This window comes from Micromesistius poutassou (assembly GCF_964030765.1).
Source record: "Micromesistius poutassou genome assembly, chromosome: 18".
Lineage (NCBI taxonomy): Eukaryota > Metazoa > Chordata > Actinopteri > Gadiformes > Gadidae > Micromesistius > Micromesistius poutassou.
Window position 1 is genome coordinate 12,959,260 of NC_140288.1, and position 19,303 is coordinate 12,978,562.

At 46.8% G+C, this 19,303-nt stretch overlaps 1 protein-coding gene across 1 annotated transcript in view; it reads right to left on the minus strand.

Moving 5' to 3' along the window:
- sema3c (sema domain, immunoglobulin domain (Ig), short basic domain, secreted, (semaphorin) 3C) overlaps positions 1 to 4,236 on the minus strand; it is a 31,213-nt gene extending 26,977 nt beyond the window's left edge. The window contains exons 1-2 of the mRNA XM_084482831.1: positions 4,064 to 4,236; positions 638 to 818 (exon numbers count right to left, since the gene is read on the minus strand). Coding sequence (XP_084338957.1) covers positions 638 to 773 — 136 coding nt within the window. The 5' untranslated portion in view covers positions 774 to 818; positions 4,064 to 4,236. The remainder of the gene's footprint in view (positions 1 to 637; positions 819 to 4,063) is intronic.
- Positions 4,237 to 19,303: the final 15,067 nt, after the last annotated feature.

Consider the following 19,303-nt stretch of genomic DNA (forward strand, 5'->3'; position numbering starts at 1 on the left):
AGTCTCAACATGAAGCCAGCTGCTCAGAGGTTATGGCAGACATGGACAACGGCGGAGTCTCGGGCACAATCGCACGCCCACTCACTCACTCACTCACGCACGCACTCACTCACTCACACATGGCTGATATCCACAGAATTACAGTAAACACAATCACTAATCCATATAATCTTCTCCGTCGGAGGAATTCAATAGAACAGGAGGATGAAACCAGAGCAGTCATGTGTACAGTGTGTTCACAGGTGTACACGGGGATTCCATCTAACCACAGGCAGGGTGAGTCAAGGGCCAGCCAGGGCTACCCACTGGGGGCCACAAACAAGGGCACCACCATGATGACCTGACTGAATGAACATGCCATTCTTAATGACCGACCAAATGATTCTCTCTGTGGTTTCTCAGACTCAGAACTCGTCATGGCCTATATGATGATGATGAAGACGAAGACATACTTGATTTAGACTGAGCAGTTGAGGAACACATTAAACATTGACCGTATTTATAGTCATGACCATCCTCAAGGGAAGAGTGGCTCCCCATAAGTGTGCTTGGCATGTGCTTGGCGTGTGCTTGGCGTGTGCTTGGCGTGTGCTTGGCGTGTCTTTGCGTTAGCTTTGCGTGCGCTTTAGGATCTTACCTTCAAAGGAGAGGAAGACCCTGGGGAGAGGAGGGGTGAGGCTGGAGATGCAGGGCAGGAGGGAGAGCCAGAGGAGGAGGCAGGCTGCCGCGGGGAGCACCAGAGGTGGCCTGGCCGGCCCCTCTGGGAGGCCCATGCCGGTGCAGCGTGGGCGGGGGTCGCACCGCCGCTGCCTCTGCCTCTAGGGACGGTGGAGAAAGTGATGTTTAGCCAAATCACAGTCCTGTACGTCTGGTAACTCATACCGGACCCCCGCCATCTTGTGCTCAAACTGTGGATCACGCAACCTCGCAGCATCACGCCGGATTACGCTCAAGACTTTGGGAGAGGGTCAGGGTCTTAGAGCATAAAATATGAATGAATTCAAAGTACTTACCAATACAATTCTAGTGAGGTCATATTTTTGGTAAAGCTGCACTTGAATGTGAAGCTCTTTTTACGGTGACTCCAACTCTGATCATAATCATCTGGCGTAAAACAAAGCTAATTCCTTAGAAAATGTAAATGTTTTCAGTTGATTTGGTCGGGGGGGGGGGGGGGGGGGGTCACCAGTATCTCCCCAAAACCAAACAAGTTTGATTCCTATGCAATAGAGTTGATCTACACTAGGAGCCAACAACACCAAGGAGCAAAAAACAACCCAAACATGTCAGAGTTTACATGACAGCTTGTCTTACTCCCTGGCTTACTGTATCTTTAATGCGTCCCCATAAAACATGGATGAGGTAAATCTGCAGAGATGAGCCGTCTCATCCAGCCCTCTCCTCTCGTGCCATTATAGGACATGGGCTGCTCAATAATGGATAACACCTGTATCTATGAATTATTGATTGGAAACAGGTACTGCCTGGGGCTGAGGTTCAATCCGAAGAGTTAAGTCTACTGCAGCAGAATTTAGGTTTATTCTCTACCTGAGTCTTGCAATGCCTGCATTGAAGAACATTGTAGTAATATAGTTAGTTAATATAGCCCTTCATCACAGCTACAGTCACAATGCTTACATTGAAGAACATTGTACTAATATAGTTAGTTAGTATAGCCCTTCATCACCTATAATCACAATGCCTACATTGAAGAACATTGTAGTAATATAGTTAGTTAATACAGCCCTTCATCACAGTAATGGTCAGTAATGGTCACAATGGATTCACATGAAGCCAGTTCTCTGACTGCGGGGCCCTCAGGGCCAAACCTTTCCAGCAAGGTGACCGCAAGAGACAATCCTTCATGACTTGTTAACAACACTGAAATGTCACTCAACTCATGGGCTTCTTTCTACAGATGAGGTGGTCCATGATGCTCTGTGACCCTCTCAGAATCCCCTCGTGTTTTGAGGATCAGCGGGCCAGAAGCCGTCAGGCTGCCTTCATGTCTTATGAATGCTGATGAAAGATTGACGAGTCAGTGGCAGAAGGGCCCAAACAGAGCCTGTTCAGAACCCGAGGGCTTCTCAGCACAGAGAGTAGAGGAGAGATGAAAAAAAACAAAAGAAAGGAATCTGAGCCGCAGGCGAGTGGTTTTGTGTTCTTGTCCTGAGTGATCAACATCTGGAAAGGTACAGCCAAGCTAGACCAGCTCTGTGTGTCTGTTGAAGACATCAAGGACCCCCACAGACCCTGGGTCCTCTTTAGAGTTCTGACACCCTTCAACACACCAGCAGACCCTCGGTCATCACCACCTTCTGGAATCCTGAAGTGATCCTGAAGTGTGCGGATGCTTGACCCTCCATCCCAGCGTTAGAGTCAAGTCTGCCTGCGTTTCCTCCCTCACAGGAACCCCCCACAGAGAGGGAGAGAGAGAGAGGGAGAGGGAGAGGGAGAGGGAGAGGGAAAGAGAGAGAGAGAGAGAGAGAGAGAGAGGGAGAGAGAGAGGTAGAGAAAGAGAGAGGGAGAGAGGGAGAGAGAGCCCAGGGGACGTCCCCGGAAGAAGAGCATGGTTTCCAGCTGCTGAAGTCGTCGGCGGGCCCCTTGTGAGTTCTTGGGGGTTCTTGGCCCGAGGAACCCTGGGCAGGCGTTCCCTAACACACGGAGGGTCTGGCCAACTGGACGGAGCTTTGGTCCCTGAAGAGTTTTTCCGATTGCCGTACAAAGATGTACAACGACTCCCCGAGGAGATCTACTTACACTCTGACCTTTAGCCCCGTAACACGGCATGGATTTAAAATGACACACAAGCACGCGAGTCAGTCGGAGTCAACACGCACGCACACGCACACACGATGAATCCTCAGCAGGGACGTAGTGATCATTTAGTGTTTGTGTTCTTTGGCGTGCTGCCTGATTAATTAATTAAACAAGCACGGCTCCAAAAGTTGATGAATTGATTGGTCAAACTGTTGCATATCAACACAATCAGGATGGATTCAGCCAACAGAAACAAGCAGGAGACCAGAAGACGTGTTCAACAGATTGGAGGTTTCCTGGAATTTGTTTCCTCTCTTTCAACATAAACACACAGATCTTCCTCCTTAGGAAAATATTTTATTGAAATGTTATAATTCTTCTTATTATACAATATTATTCAGCGGCTGTCGAATCATCGTAAAGACGTGGCAATCAAACATAAAAGAACGAGGAGGGTGAACAGACCATCATCTGACTTTAATGAGAGCCATAGAGAGGGGAGACTTCAACTGTCCCAGTCCACTGTCCACTGTCCAGTGTCACTTTCTAACATTACCCGTAGTTCACTTTCTAACCGGCCATGCAGCGTTGACAACCAGTCTCCGGTGGATTTTCCACTCGGAGCGTTTCAACATTCCTGGTCTGGATATTCAAAAACAATCAGAAGTCATTAAGTGTATTTAAAGGCATTGACTTGTATTCAATGAATATATTGATATTTCAATAGCAATTAACTATTTCAAAGTCCTATCCAATCAATATCATCTCCTCCAAAAGGTCCTGCTGTTTACACTGAACATCATGGAGCACAATGTCATGCTTTAAGAACTATGAGCGTCTGAAGTATTAGAAACAGTCCGCTGTGTTGAGGATCAGCTCTGTGCTGAGGACCAGCTCTGTGTTGAGGACCAGCTCTGTGTTGAGGACCAGCTCTGTGTTGAGGACCAGCTGTGTTGAGAACCAGCTCTGTGTAGGACCAGCTCTGTGTAGGACCAGCTCTGTGTTGAGGACCAGCTCTGTGTAGGACCAGCTCTGTGTAGGACCAGCTCTGTGTAGGACCAGCTCTGTGTAGGACCAGCTCTGTGTAGGACCAGCTCTGTGTAGGACCAGCTGGGGTCACTGCAGATACGGTCCGTAGCCCGGACCCACCGTGGTGATCGGTTTATCTACAGCCCTACAGCAGCCTTCCAGGACACCTTGCACCTGTCTCTCTGCCTCTCCATTCGTCTCTCTCTCTCCATACCGCTCTCTTTCTCTCTCGACCCCCCCCCCCCATCTGCATGTCCCCTGGTGGTGGTCCTACCTTAAAGGTGGGGGGGTTGGTGGAAGTTCCTCCTGGTCCTGAGGATGAATACCCACAACAAGAGACCCAAGAGGAGTCAGTCCCGGTCCGTATGTCCTGTCTGCTACGAGTCCACTGGGAGGAGATCCGTCCCACGTGCAGAACGCTCAGACACACCGCCACATCCAGCCTCACAGCAAAGGTTGGAGAGGGAGAGTGAAAGAGAGCCACAGAGAGAGAGAGAGAGAGAGGGAGAGAGAGAGAGAGAGAGGGAGGGAGAGAGAGAGAGAGGGAGGGGGGGCTGGTGTCCAATTACAATTCGCTTAAGCCCCCCCCACCCTCCTACTCCTCCTCCTCCTCCTCCTCCTCCTCCTCCTCCCAGCCTGTCTTCTGCAATATCCCTCTCTCCCTACTCTCTCTCAATAACTAACTCCCGCTCTCTCTCCCAACTCTCTATCTGTCCCTACTCCCTCCTTTCTGTCTCCTTTCTTTCTGTCTCCCCTTTTTCCACCTCTGTCTTTCCCCCCTCTCACTCAACCCACTCTCTCTCTCACTCCAGACAGTGTAAATTGGGTGTAAAATCTCATATCTCACCCATGGATACGGACACTGCCTCACATGGCAACGTAGACCTAGCAAGATATCACTGAGCATATAATAAAAAATTATAAAAAATAATGAATTTATTATGATAGTGTTTATATCATTATCAAGGTACTATTCTTAATGGAACATAATAAGAAGAACTCTACTATTGAGTATTCATATTTAATATACATATATATATATGATTATTCATGGTTGTAAATCGCTGACCATCAGGAAAGTAGTGTCCATTATGGTATATTTTAGTGTTGGGGGGTCAGGGGGCGGTGGTCGAAAGTAGACGTCACCCTGCACTTACAAAATGACTCGGAAACTCATCCATCCATCCATCTGTCCGTCAAGCCATCCATCCTCCATCCATCTGTCTCTCATTCATCCTCTTAACCTGATATTGTTGTGTGTACAGAGTAGTACACACAGCACAGCCTACACACAGAGCCTGTAGTCAGTCTGAGTCACACACACACACACACACACACACACACACACACACACACACACACACACACACACACACACACACACACTTCTACAGCTATTTTTACCATAAAACATTTAATAAAAACCAGAGGGTGTTCGTGGTTCACGGTCTAAATGACCAAACTGAGTAACCCTTGCCATCTCCGGCAGAGGGCTAGGCCAGACCCAGACCACGGAGCGGAGGAGCTCCAGACACCTCCAGACGGAACGCACGCCATCTCAGCTCCACGCGCCGCCCTGGGGCGAGTAAAGTGGAAAACAGTGAATGACCTCATGGCTGTGTTTCCCTTAAGGCCATACGTGTGTGGTACGGTTTGAGAAGCTGCGTTGCAGCGAGGTTTTAGGACCGCTGACAGCTGCTTCTACAGGTAATGTCTGCCAGGACAAGACTGAGTATGACGGAGGGGAGTCCTTAAGGGAGGGAGAGACATTAAGACAGAGGGCGGAGAGGGAGAGAGACATGGTCTGAGAGAGAGAGAGAGAGAGAGAGAGAGAGAGAGGGTGGAGAGGGAGAGAGACATGATCTGAGAGAGAGAGAGGGGCATCATTATAGAGAGCGAGATGCAAGGGCAGTTGATGTGTGTGGTAGTGTGTGTGTATGTGCATGCACGTGTGTGTTTGTGTGTGTGGTTGTATATGCACCTGTGTGTGTGTGTGTGTGTGTGTGTGTGTGTGTGTGTGTGTGTGTGTGTGTGTGTGTGTGTGTGTGTGTGTGTGTGTGTGTGAGAGAGAGAGTGGGGGTCGGGGTTATTACTGGTAGAAGGGAATGATTACCCCCTCTCCATGACACAGGACTGACTCACACCCCTCCCTCCGTCTCCCCCCGTCTCCCCTCTTCTCCCCCCATCTCCCCCTTCTCCCATTTGTCCCCAAACCAACTCAGGATGAGCAGTGGGATGCCCTCAAAGACCCTATGAGGGCGACGGGGGGGGGGGGGGGGGGGGGGGGGGTGGGGTAGGGAGGTAAGAGAGAGGGCAGAGAGATCACATTGAGAGATTGGCCAATGAGAACAGAGCAACAGAGCTGCAGGCCTCTCCTGTACTGTGGAAACTACTGGAAGAAACCAGGGTTTATTATATTTAATGTGGGCTTTAGAACTTCTCATTTCAAAGGTAATCTAATGTTACAATAGAAAGTAATATAATTAAATGTAATATAAGGAGAATTCAGTTAAACTCCTCAACAATGAGCATTGTAAAATATGATATTATTTATAGCTTTCCATTGTTACTCTGCCATCTCAGTGAATACCCACAATGTAATATTTATATAAATATATATAATCAAAACACATTGCGTGTGCAAACAGCGTAGAATTAGTTTCCAGAGTGCTCAGTGCTAACAGTTTTTTGAGAGAGCGATAACAGCTGCTGGCAGTGTATTAGAAAACACACAGAGTCTATGGGGCAGCACATTGAGAGAGCTAACAGTGCTTTACAAAGTGCATAAAGTGCTACGTGCTAACAGTTAGAAATGGCATAAAGTGCTGAAAAGTATTAAAAAGTGTACAGGGAGTGCCAAAGGAGTATTTATATAACATAGTCCTAACCGTAGCCTAGTGAGGGCTAAGCTGACAGGGTATTCCAAAGCCACAGTGTGTTATAAAACACACTTAGAAAGTGCCAGCACTACATTATAAAGTGTAAAGAAATCCCTTTTACATTAGAGGTCATGTACGACCTCCTGTGGTGACCAGCCCCCATGAGGCAATGGAACATTGTGTTAAGAACACACAACAGGTGTAGACCTGATTTCAACAGGTGAATGTGTGTGCGTCTGTTTGTGTATATGTGTGTGCCTGTTATAAACACCTGGATGATATAAAGGTGTCTCGCGCTTCTCTTAAAGTCACTATTGATTAAATGCATTCAATGAAACTGACTTCAGATTGGACATCAGGGACGACAGCACGACAGACGTTGTCCCATCAGCCAGCATATGGATGAGCATAGAGCCACGGGCCAGGAAACAAACCGGACATGTTTCAGAGGACACAACGTTGTGGAGAGCCAAGACAAACACACCATCATATAGAGCAGAGAGCATATATACATTATACATATATAGAGAACATAAATAGAAATATACTGTACATACATATACATATATAGAGAACATATATAGCCAAATACATATAGAGCAGATAATATAGCCATATATACATATACAGAGAACATATAGACATATATATATATATATATATATATATATATACATATATACAGAGAACACATATAGAGTAGTGCTCTGTGAGGTCCGGCTCTCTGTGACAGTTCAGTAGTTAAATACCGCTGGAGAATGCGGTGGACACACAACAGATGTGTGATAGAAGCAGTGACCAACTGATTAGCCATAGTTCATTCTCCAAGCCCACACACACACACACACACCCACACCCACACACAGATGCACACACACACACATACACACGCACACACACACAGATGCACGCAAGCACGTACACACACCATCACATGAAAGAGAGGGGTCCTATCCATACCACCATACAACCCACCCATCCAGGACTCTGCATCACCTGGTCTCCACACATGATGCTGATGCAGCAAAGCCATTAGTGGAAGAGGCTATCAGCCCTCAGAGAGAGAGCGAGAGAGAGAGCGAGAGAGAGAGAGAAAGAGAGAGAGAAACAGAGAGAGAGAGAGAGAGAGAGAGAGAGAGAGAGAGAGAGAGAGAGAGAGAGAGAATGTCATCAGTGTCAAGATGGAGGACACCTGTCCACCTCCTCTTTGGTCCAGTAAACCCCCAGAGCAGGAGACAGCGAGGGTCCCGTGGGATTTTGTGTCTGTTTTCAGTTTCAAAGGCAGAGATCTTACAGATGGTCTAGTTAACAGGACCCACATGGCTCAGGACATTTAGAATAGGAGAGGGGGAGCGGAGCATATGGACTTTGGTCAAACCACTGTTTGGTCCGACACCAACGACTACAGCAACTTCCTGGGGAACTGCCATTTCCTTTTTGGTTTTCTTTACGACGGAGGTGGAGGATGTGTCCCGAAACTCTCTGCTCTTCAGAGGTAGTGCTCCACCTCTGACCCCTACATGGTCCTTCATCGACCGTCTGTGTGTGTGGCTCTGGACAGACAGACCTGCTAGTGACGAACTAGTCAGGACAGACGGACAAAGGACACAGTGACGGAGGTACAGTGGTCACCAGAGCAGTGGTCACCAGAACAGACAGTGGTAACCAGTGGTTAACAGACAGTGGTTAACAGTGGTAACCAGAGCAGTGGTTAACAGACAGTAGTTAACAGACAGTAGTTAACAGACAGTGGTTAACAGACAGTGGTAACCAGTGGTTAACAGACAGTGGTTAACAGACAGTGGTAACCAGAGCAGTGGTTAACAGACAGTAGTTAACAGACAGTGGTTAACAGACAGTGGTAACCAGAGCAGTGGTTGACAGACAGTGGTTAACAGACAGTAGTTAACAGACAGTGGTTAACAGACAGTGGTAACCAGAGCAGTGGTTAACAGACAGTGGTTAACAGACAGTGGTTAACAGACAGTAGTTAACAGACAGTGGTTAACAGACAGTGGTAACCAGAGCAGTGGTTGACAGACAGTGGTTAACAGACAGTAGTTAACAGACAGTGGTTAACAGACAGTGGTTAACAGACAGTGGTAACCAGAGCAGTGGTTAACAGACAGTGGTTAACAGACAGTAGTTAACAGACAGTGGTTAACAGACAGTAGTTAACAGACAGTGGTAACCAGAGCAGTAGTTAACAGACAGTGGTTAACAGACAGTAGTTAACAGACAGTGGTTAACAGAGCAGTGGTGGTCCTCAGAGAACTGTTTGAAGTCAGCCTCCACCCTGGCCCTGCCTCTCTGAGGAAGTATGGAACAGATTCCCAGAGGCCGTAAATCTGCCTGAGGAATCCATTCTGTGAAGAGCAGGACCCGGAATCCAGAGAAGTTCAGCCTCATAACTCCACCGCTGGGTTTACTGTCCATCTGCTGTGGAACCGGCCTTAATGACGAACCAGGGAGGGAGAAGCCCCAACAGACCTGCACAGACCCAACATGGAGGCTGGGCCCTGGACCCACAGTGGAGGCTGGGTCCACAATAGAGGCTGGTCCATGGACCCACAGTGGAGGCTGGGTCCACAATAGAGGCTGGTCCATGGACCCACAGTGGAGGCTGGGTCCACAATAGAGGCTGGTCCATGGACCCACAGTGGAGGCTGGGTCCACAATAGAGGCTGGCCCATGGACCCGCAATGGAGGCTGCAGTTACTGATGCACAGATATACACTTTAACCACAATAAGATAAGTGGTTCTCTGTTCTCAGAGGTATAATGTATCTAAAGGAATTAATCACAGGCTTTTAAAAGTACTTGAACTTAAAAGCTCTCTCTCTCTCCCTCTCTCCCTCCCTCTCCCTCTCCCTCTCCCTCTCTCTCTCTCTCTCTCTCAAAGACAACTAGAGGTCATGCAGCTGTGTGGCATTACTTAGCAGATGCTACGGAGTTACAGTTATTCAAGCAATTCAAAACAGAGGGAGAGGGAGAAGGAGGGAGAGGGAGGGAGAGAGAGAGAGACAGAGAGCTACAGAGAGAGAGACACAGAGGAATAGAGAGAGAGAGAGAGAGAGAGAGAGAGAGAGAGAGAGAGAGAGAGAGCACATGAGCACATAAGTGGTTGAGTATAATGCAACACAATAGACAAGCTCATCCTGATAGCCGCGTGCACGGAGCCGTTTGGCCGTCCAATCACCTGCTGCTCGGCTCATTGGCTTCCCGCCATAAAACCTTTTGTCACATGGTATTCTGTCGCTACGCCTCCTGTTCAATTTCACCCCTCATTTCCCTGACGAGCTCCCCGTCTTAATCAGTTCAGTCTTCTCTCGTCTGGTTGTGAACCGCATCCGTGTGCGTGTCCCGCAAGCTGAGTGGAGTCTCTAGTATAGTCTCTAGTATAGTCTATAGTATAGTCTCTAGTAGAGTCTCTAGTAGAGTCTATAGTATAGTCTCTAGTAGAGTCTCTAGTAGAGTCTATAGTATAGTCTATAGTAGAGTGTATAGTATAGTCTCTAGTAGAGTCTATAGTATAGTCTATAGTATAGTCTATAGTATAGTCTCTAGTAGAGTCTATAGTATAGTCTATAGTATAGTCTATAGTATAGTCTATAGTATAGTCTATAGTATAGTCTCTAGTATAGTCTCTAGTAGAGTCTATAGTAGAGTCTCTAGTATAGTCTCTAGTATAGTCTATAGTAGAGTGTATAGTAGAGTCTATAGTAGAGTCTATAGTAGAATGTATAGTAGAGTCCATAGTAGAGTCTATCACCACATCTGATCAATTGTTCAGCAGAATGAGCAGCATTTTTGCGATAACCTAGATAAGGAGTAGTAGAAGTAGAAGTATCGCTTAAAGTGGTTGTTTGCTGGACCAACATGGCTTCTAGGTTTAGCTTGCCCTCCAGCTAAACTGTGATTCTGTCAGAGTAAAAAGAAAAGAAGACGGATTAGAGACGATGGTGATAAGATGGAGCGGTGATTACTCTGACAGTAAACAGACTGATGGCTGATAGATCCAGAGCAGATAGAACCTGTCTGAAACGCCTCTCCTGGAAAACACAAACAACTTGGACATTCCTGCGCTGTGCTCACCTCCACCGTCGTTCATCATACTTTACATGAAGCAACAGGTCCATCCATCCCTGGGGGGGTGGAGCCTGCTGGATCTTCATCTTCTAAACATCAGCAGGTTGACTGGCATTGAGGATCACTGCTGGGGATATCTTCAGGTACTACTAACTACACAATGACTAACTAGACTAGATGACTAAGTCATAAGTCATCTACAGTAGTGACTAGATGACTAACTGCACTTACTACACTAGATGAATAACTAGTCTAGATGACTTACTAGTCTAGACTAGTCTTCCCCCAGATAGGGGTGGGCTGTGCTGACCCTCCTCTTCTTTTGACCTCTGACCCGCCGGTTCACTCGATAGTGATTGGGGTAATGCAGGGGGCGGGGCCTGGCGGGACCCGCTTCCTGTTCGGAGGGGGGCCAGCCCCCTAAACCACCTTAGTAATTGTGGCGGCCGTGGTTTTCCAGTTGAGCACCATTATGTGGTCAAGGGTCACCAGGCTAGATTGCGATCTCAACGTTTAATCATCGGGTCCACGTCTCTGACTCACAACAGGAGGAGTTCAAAACAAGAGCTGGGAGGCTTCCAAACTGATCACAACGTGGCTGCTGAATACAACATATATCTATAGATAAATATCTATGGATATATTCCTTTTGACAATAATGAATCTTAACCTCATGGAAACCAAGCCAAACATGAATCATGCTCCAAGCTTTCAGGCAGCGATGGCAGTGGCTCCATTCATCTTCCCAGAGTAAACTCTCGATGCGCCTGGAGAGCTTTTTAAACACTGCTGCTCGCTAAATGGGACACTTAGCAGCTATTGTGACATTAGTTAAAGCCCAGACAGATGGGTCCGACTGCGACCACAGACTATACATAAATACACCCTGGTCTCGTGGAATCTGCAACCTTCTCTAACAAAAGTGCCCTCATCTAAATTCTTTACGTTCTTTTTCTTCTTCATGTTTTAAAGCTTTGAAGATGAATTAACTTCCTGTGGAAAGTCGCCAAAGATCTAGATCAGGACTCAGAGGTTCAGCTAACGGTGACTAATGTACAGAGCTCAGCACTGACCCTCCACCACCACCACCAACCCCCATATCTTCACCACCACCACCACTCTCACCCACCGCCCATATATCCACCACCACCAACACCACTCTCACCCACCGCCCATATCTCCACCACCACCACCACCCTCTCCCCCACCCCCCATATCTCCACCAGCCCCCAACTAGCTCGACCACTTCCACCCTCTAACCCACCCCCGATATCGTCATTTACATATACATTTAGCAGATGCTTTTATCCAAAGCCACTTTATAAGTATAAGTACAGAGAGAGAGAGAGTGAGCAAGAGTGAGAGTGAGTGATTGAGCACGTGAGAGAGAGAGACAGAGACAGAGACAGAGAGAGAGCCGGGGAGGAGCAGGTGAGGGTCAGGGCCTCTGTGTAGGACAGGGAATCGAACCCACAACCAGCTGGTTGTGACTCCCATCAGCTGGGAGTCAAACACCATCCTGGCCGACAAACACCTTCATTCTCAACTCAGCAACAATCTTTGGAGTGGAGGACATCTTTGGAGGAGATTGAGCATTTTGGTTCAAAGATAATGAATACCCCCTTTGTGCAGTCTGCACTTTTCCTCCTTCCCACCCCCTAACTCCCCCTATCCATCCCCCCACAACAACACACCCATTGGGAGCTCATCCTCTCATCTGACACAAGACAATTCAATCACAAAGACCTGTGTGTGTGTGTGTGTGTGTGTGTGTGTGTGTGTGTGTGTGTGTGTGTGTGTGTGTGTGTGTGTGTGTGTGTTTAACCTCTCTCTTTAACCTGAGTGCTGCAACATATTCCAATGAGATGATTTCACAGGGTGGGGCGCTAATCAATAATCAAACCCTCAAGGGGATTGTGTGTGTGTGTGTGTGTGTGTGTGTGTGTGAGTGTGTGAGTGTGTGTACCAGGGCTATCCTCAATGAATACCACTAATTAGCTGAGTGGACAGCCGGGGTAAGGGAGGGGGGGGGGGGGGGGGGGGGGGGGTATATGTTTAATCTAATTGATGGCTCTAATTGATTCGTTCAGGCTTTAACACATGAATTCATTTTCCCAGAGGTCTTGACTTTGTTGCTGTTGTAAATTAGGGGTGGTGGTCTGTCGTAGAACGTGTGTGTGTGTGTGTGTGTGGTCATCTAGCCCTGAGGAAAACCAGTGATGGGTCGGCCATTTTAAATATATTCAGATCCCACTGTACTGCAATTTCAAATATATTTTTATTTTATATTATATATATAAAATAGTATTATTGTGTCTTTATTTGATATTTAGTTTAAATGAGTTCTGCTCTTACCACCAAATGTGTCAATCTTATGTATAAGACATAATTAGAAATGAGTGATTATGACTTTAGCTCTCTATAATAACCATTGGGCTGATTTACGCCTGCAATATACTTATTTTCTGTGTAGATATGTGACCGATAAGGTGCTTCAGCTGCAGGGGATAGCTGTTCTATTTAGTCCTTTTCTTCATCAGCAATGATTGGTTCTACTAAGACCTTTGTTCTTCGATAACGGTTTGGCTCCAACCGGTCGATGCTCCTGATTGGTTCCATGAGGGCAGATTGACATCAGAGTCCTGGAGGATTTACCGTCCCCACCATGGATTTACACTTCTGACCATTGAGTGGTTCTAGTTAGTCATTGGGAATGCAGTTAAGGGTAATATATTTTGGGTAATATAAACTGAGCTATTGGGTGTGTCTGAAGCCTCGCTGCCTAGCTGGGAGCTAGACAAGGATTTCCTGGTGAGGTGGAGCGGGCCTGGTGGAAATTAGAAGGCAAGTCAGGGGTTAGGGGGGGATTCATGAGAGGAGATTGTCTTTGAAAGTCTCATTCTAAGAGACACTTTTGTTTTGCAGGAATTCGCCTCCGGCCATATAACGAGATGAAAACGTCAGTCAGGGAATCTTTGCTGGACGTGAGATTAATTTTGAGATTCAGATGAGGAAAGACGACTCGTGTTTTGCTCTGTGGGGCAATGCGGCCGTGTTCTAGAGCAGGGCGTTCGCTCGCTCTCACAGACGGTACAGATTCTGCTCTCAGTGTGTGATGGGTGAGCTTTTACTTTGGCAGTCACAACTAAAGACAGACAGTGACACAGGACTCTCCAATAGTGAAAATCGTTTTTGCAGAATTAAACCCTGTGACTTCCATCTTCCAAAGTGGTGGTGGTGTCAACTGAGGTGGGGTCATACTGTATAGAGGGTGGCGAGGTGGGGTCATACTGTACAGAGGGAGGTGGAGGTGGAGAGGTGGTGAGTTGGGGTCATACTGTATAGAGGGTCGAGAGGTGGGGTCATACTGTATAGAGGGAGGTGGAGGTGGAGAGGTGGGGAGTTGGGGTCATACTGTATAGAGGGTGGCGAGGTGGGGTCATACTGTACAGAGGGTCGAGGGTTTGGGTCATACTGTTTAGAGGGAGGTGGGGAGGTGTAGGTGTAGAGGTGGGGTCATACTGTGTAGAGGGAGGTGGGTGTAGAGGTGGGGTCATACTGTACGCATTTTCAGACCTCTTTATCTCTTACCCTTCAGGGAGTTCTCTCTCGTCTCTTTGAGGGTTCGTCTTTAGTCAGCAGACACCTTCAACCAAAGAGACCTGCAGTGATCTGATTCGCTAGTAGCTTTCATTGAATTGAAAAACGACGTAACAGCTGGCTACATGAAGCAGAACCCTTTCTAATTGTAGATGAGACAATCACATTTTTTTCAATCACACATTTGCCAATTCAGCCAACAACAACATTTCGTCATGTTACAGCGAGGATAAATGGCTCTGCGGTGAATATTCACCACAGGGGGTCCTTTAACTGTGGCAGCTGGGGGCTAACAACCTCAGTTCACCACATCAAGAGGGCCCGTGATGAAATAAAAGACTAAAGAACACCAGGAGGCTAAACAAGCACACAGCTAGCTAGCTAGATAGCTATACAGCTAGCTAGCCCTTTAACTCGATAAAACCGTTCAACCCTGCAGTTATTACTGATGTTTTGTTGGACGAAGCCTTCCCCTCCCTGGGATTCTCTCACCTGCAGCCGGTCTGAACCTCATCAGTACTGCCGCATACCAATGCTCCCACGGGAAGCCCCTTAAAACAGAACAGCCTTGAGAGGAAAGGAAGAGAGATACAGAGAGAGAGATACAGAGAGAGTGAGATACAGAGGGAGAGAGAGAGAGAGAGAGAGAGATAGATACAGAGGAAGAGAGAGATAATGCTGAGGCCTCACTGACACCTGACAACCGTTTCTCCTTAGATCTCAGAGAGAGACCCAACAAATCGATTAGATGGGAGAAATTATTAAAACTCAAACTGAATAAAACTTTAAACTTCCCATGCTGTGCTCTTCTGTCTCTATCCACCATTAAACATAAGAACCACTATAGTTCTACCATTATAGGGGTGTTGAGGAGATTGCCCAGGTCTTTACTAAGGCGAGGAAACGTTTATGAAGCACATCTCACGAGGAACAGTAAAAGTTCAATAACCTACACACTCAAACATGACTCTTTGAGGAGAATTAAGACTTTTACCTCAATGATTTGGCCTTTCAAATGGTTGTATCCTGAACAAAAGAAATGTCAACAACTTCCGGACGGTTATAAAACGTTTGATGTGATGTCATCAAAAAGTGTAGCCCGCCGATGACATCACAGGTGGGAGTGGCCCGGGTCATGAGTCTCTGTCAACATGCTGTCAACACGGACAGTAGTCTAGTCTATACCAGTAAACCAGAGAGAAGCACATGACAGTAATCTAGTCAAATCTAGTCTAGACCAGTTAACACCACATGACAGTAATCTAGTCTAGACCAGTAAACCTGAGAGCACCACATGACAGTAATCTAGTCTAGACCAGTAAACACCACATGACCGAAAGCTAGTCTAATCTAGTCTTGACCAGTAAACACCACATGACAGTAATCTAGTCTAGACCGTATAGATGAGGTCTGACTTTGGTCTGATTTTAGAAATGATTTTCAGATAATACTTTTATTACCAGAGTTCATATCATAAATAATCTTAAATGAATCCATCACATATGTCCTATTCTTTACAGATGGACCCAATGCTAGATGACGTCATTCCACCCAGAAGAACCTGAAGCCACGAGACGAGATATTTTTCATTTCTTAATGTCTTTAACGGGCAGAGCGTGCTGCTGCACATTGGTGAATATTTAAAATGTTTGCTTATTTCTGTCCTCTCCTCCTCCGTCCTGAATGCAGAAACTGAGTCACATTAAAATATGTCTGACATCTGCAGAGGATTCAGCTGAACTGAAACAGGCCGCTAGGTCTGGAAAGGCTTTGATCAAAATCCTTTTTGGCCATCGTAGAAAAACAACTGCTCCCCACATTAACTAGTCTGTCCCCAATTAACTGCTTAAGCCATAAAATGTGACTGGTTTGTCCCCAATCAACAGCCATTGGTTCAGCCATTAAATGGGACAGTGTGTTCCAATACAGCCACACATGATTCGGTATATGTTTCACTAAAAACAGAACACACATAAAAGTGCAGATTATTAGTCCCAGAGAAGGAAATCAAAGGCTAAATTGTGGTTTGCATTCAGCCATGAACATATTTGCAATATTAAAAGATTATGGCCACAGGAAGAATATCTGTAACAATCATTTAGCCCTCAGTCTTTGTATGTGAACTCTGCCATCTAGTGGACCAACAATACTAAACAACATCTAAACCAATATAGTGGACCTACAGCTCAGAGAGCTACGATTAATTTAAATCTGAGATAATCATTAACAGGCGAGAGAACCCCCCAAGCAAACAAAACATCAATAATAACGGCCAGTGGTCAACGGTTTATAGACTTACATGGCTAGATGCTAGTATCACACAGCTAGTTAGGTTAGATCTTTTAGTCTTCACCTGCTCTTTAAAAAGAGACATTAGAAGACTGATGGACAGGCCAAGTGGATGACCTGCAACTCTCTGCCCGCTACAAATACCCCCACATCATGGTTACAAACACAAACACACACAAAAGTAAATTGTTACACTCTTGAGCTGAGAGGTTAACCACACACAGCTAGTGTTGTACTAATCTTAGGTAATACCCTCCACTGCCACATGGGGGAGCTGTGACCAAACATAACTCCACAGTCACAATTCAGAACCTTATCGAGCTAGCCAATCAAATGTGTAATGTATTTCATGCTGTGTAGTGGCATTTAATCACACACTTTCCCAACAATTTACTATATATTGAGTCAATCTTATATGGCACACAAGTTTTCAACCATTAAAATGTAGAAAGATAGAATCTTGTGTACACCTTCCAGTAACACCACATAGCTGTGTGTGTGTGTGTGTGTGTGTGTGTGTGTGTGTGTGTGTGTGTGTGTGTGTGTGTGTGTGTGTGTGTGTGTGTGTGTGTGTGTGTGCGTGCGGGTGTGCGTGTCCTTCTCATGTGTCCTCTCTGTCAGACAACAGGATATGTAACACCTGACCAGGTGCTGGGAGATAATAATCAAAACCCAGGGAGGTTGGTAATGACAGCTTTAATGTTGATCTTGTGGGCAGCGGTAGAGTGGTTGCCGATGACGATAGTGCTTCAAACCCAATCTCCCTGAGCTCTCTCAGCCCGCGGGTGACGTGCTTATGCACTCTGAGGGGATTCAGTGTTCTGCTCACAGCTTGAGATGCTCTGCTCTACTTTACGGTTCGGTCTGTGATTCTCTACATCTGCCGATCTTTGACGACGTGAAGACGATTTGTGTCGTACAAATCGACGTATTTGCAAACCCCACCGTCTAATCTATCTTGTAAGTCGAAAGACTCACAAGAGACGTGATCAACGGGCCTAGCTCAACTGACTCTGCACGCAATTGGCTGCTTGCCATCGCTTCCCTGATGACATTGTGTTACACCAGCCAATACCGGTAGCGCGCCAGGGGGAGAAGCCAGCTCGGTGATTGGCTCCCGCAAAAATGTATCAGAAGCAGAAAGAAATGTATTGCGCTTCTCCAGACCCTTCTGCATGGCAAAATCAAATCGCCGGCAGAACGGGCTGGGGGTACCCAGTCTATGTCTAGTCTAGAGCACACCTGTACTCATCTGTGTTCAGATGTCCACATACCTGGTGATATGTGGACCCAAAAGGCTGTGATCCAGAAGAAGACCCCCTCCTTCACACACCTTCACACACCTTCACACAACTTCTCAGGCTGTCCCAGCAGGCCAGAGGCCCCTGGATCCATCAGACCTCCCAGTGGATCCATCAGACCTCCCAGTGGATCCGTCAGACCTCCCAGTGGATCCATGAGACCTCCCAGTGGATCCGTCAGACCTCCCAGTGGATCCATGAGACCTCCCAGTGGATCCATGAGACCTCCCAGTGGATCCATCAGACCTGTTCTGCTCTGTGAACTGAGACGGCCAAAGTGAGAAAGCTTTGAGTTCAGTCTGCTTCAATTCCTCACCCCGACCCACAGACCCACGGACAGACCCACAGACTCAGGGACAGGCCCACAGACTCAGGGACAGGCCCACAGACTCAGGGACAGGCCCACAGACTCAGGGACAGGCCCACAGACCCAGGGTTAGACCCAGGGACAGGCAACACAGACGGAGGGACAGACCCACAGACAGAGGGACAGACCCAGGGACAGACCCGCAGACCCTCGAAATGATCAGTAAAGGATCAGATCCTCCTCTTTAGTTGTTCCAGTCGATCGACTTTCAACCACAAAATTCCTCACATATCACTGCATTATCGCAGTATCTATCAACCACGCTAGATGTGGAATGTCCTTTATATATATATATATATATATATATATATATATACGTATATATATATATATATATATATGAATATATTTTACTGACGATGTCCAGAACTACACTGAACCCCGAAGCACCTTTCAGTGTAAGAGATTTCCGGTGCATTCGTTTTCAGCTATATCAGTTAAGAGCCTTTCCACAGTTCTCACAGGCATGTCTTGAATCCCTGAGGTGATCGTGTCTTTATTTGGTTATTCCTCAAACATAACCTCTGGACTACTGAGGAGAGCCTCCTTTTATAAATTCTCCATCAGAGAAAGGCTTCCCGTGTTTAGCAATGCACTGCGCGTCTTCCTAGCTGCCTTCCGTAGCTCGGTATTTAACGGCTCATAGGGTTGTAAACCCAGTGCTTTGCTTCTCATACCGGGCTGATGCCTTCTTCATTGATTCAACACTATCCGCCTCCTCTTCGAAATTCTTCTCATGTCTTCTTTTCAAAAGGACGTCACACACAGTTCAACAGACAAACAATTTGTGAGCAAAATACACACACAGCTCGCTCCTTTCATGAAATAAATCGGATTTGTTTGTCCAAGACGGCTGAAACAGGCGACTATAAGACGACTGCCGGAGTGTGTGTGGTGGCTGGTTGAAGCAGCCTCACCAGGCCCGGGTCAGACTGACTCTGGGGCTGGTTGAAGCAGCCTCACCAGGCCCGGGTCAGACTGACTCTGGG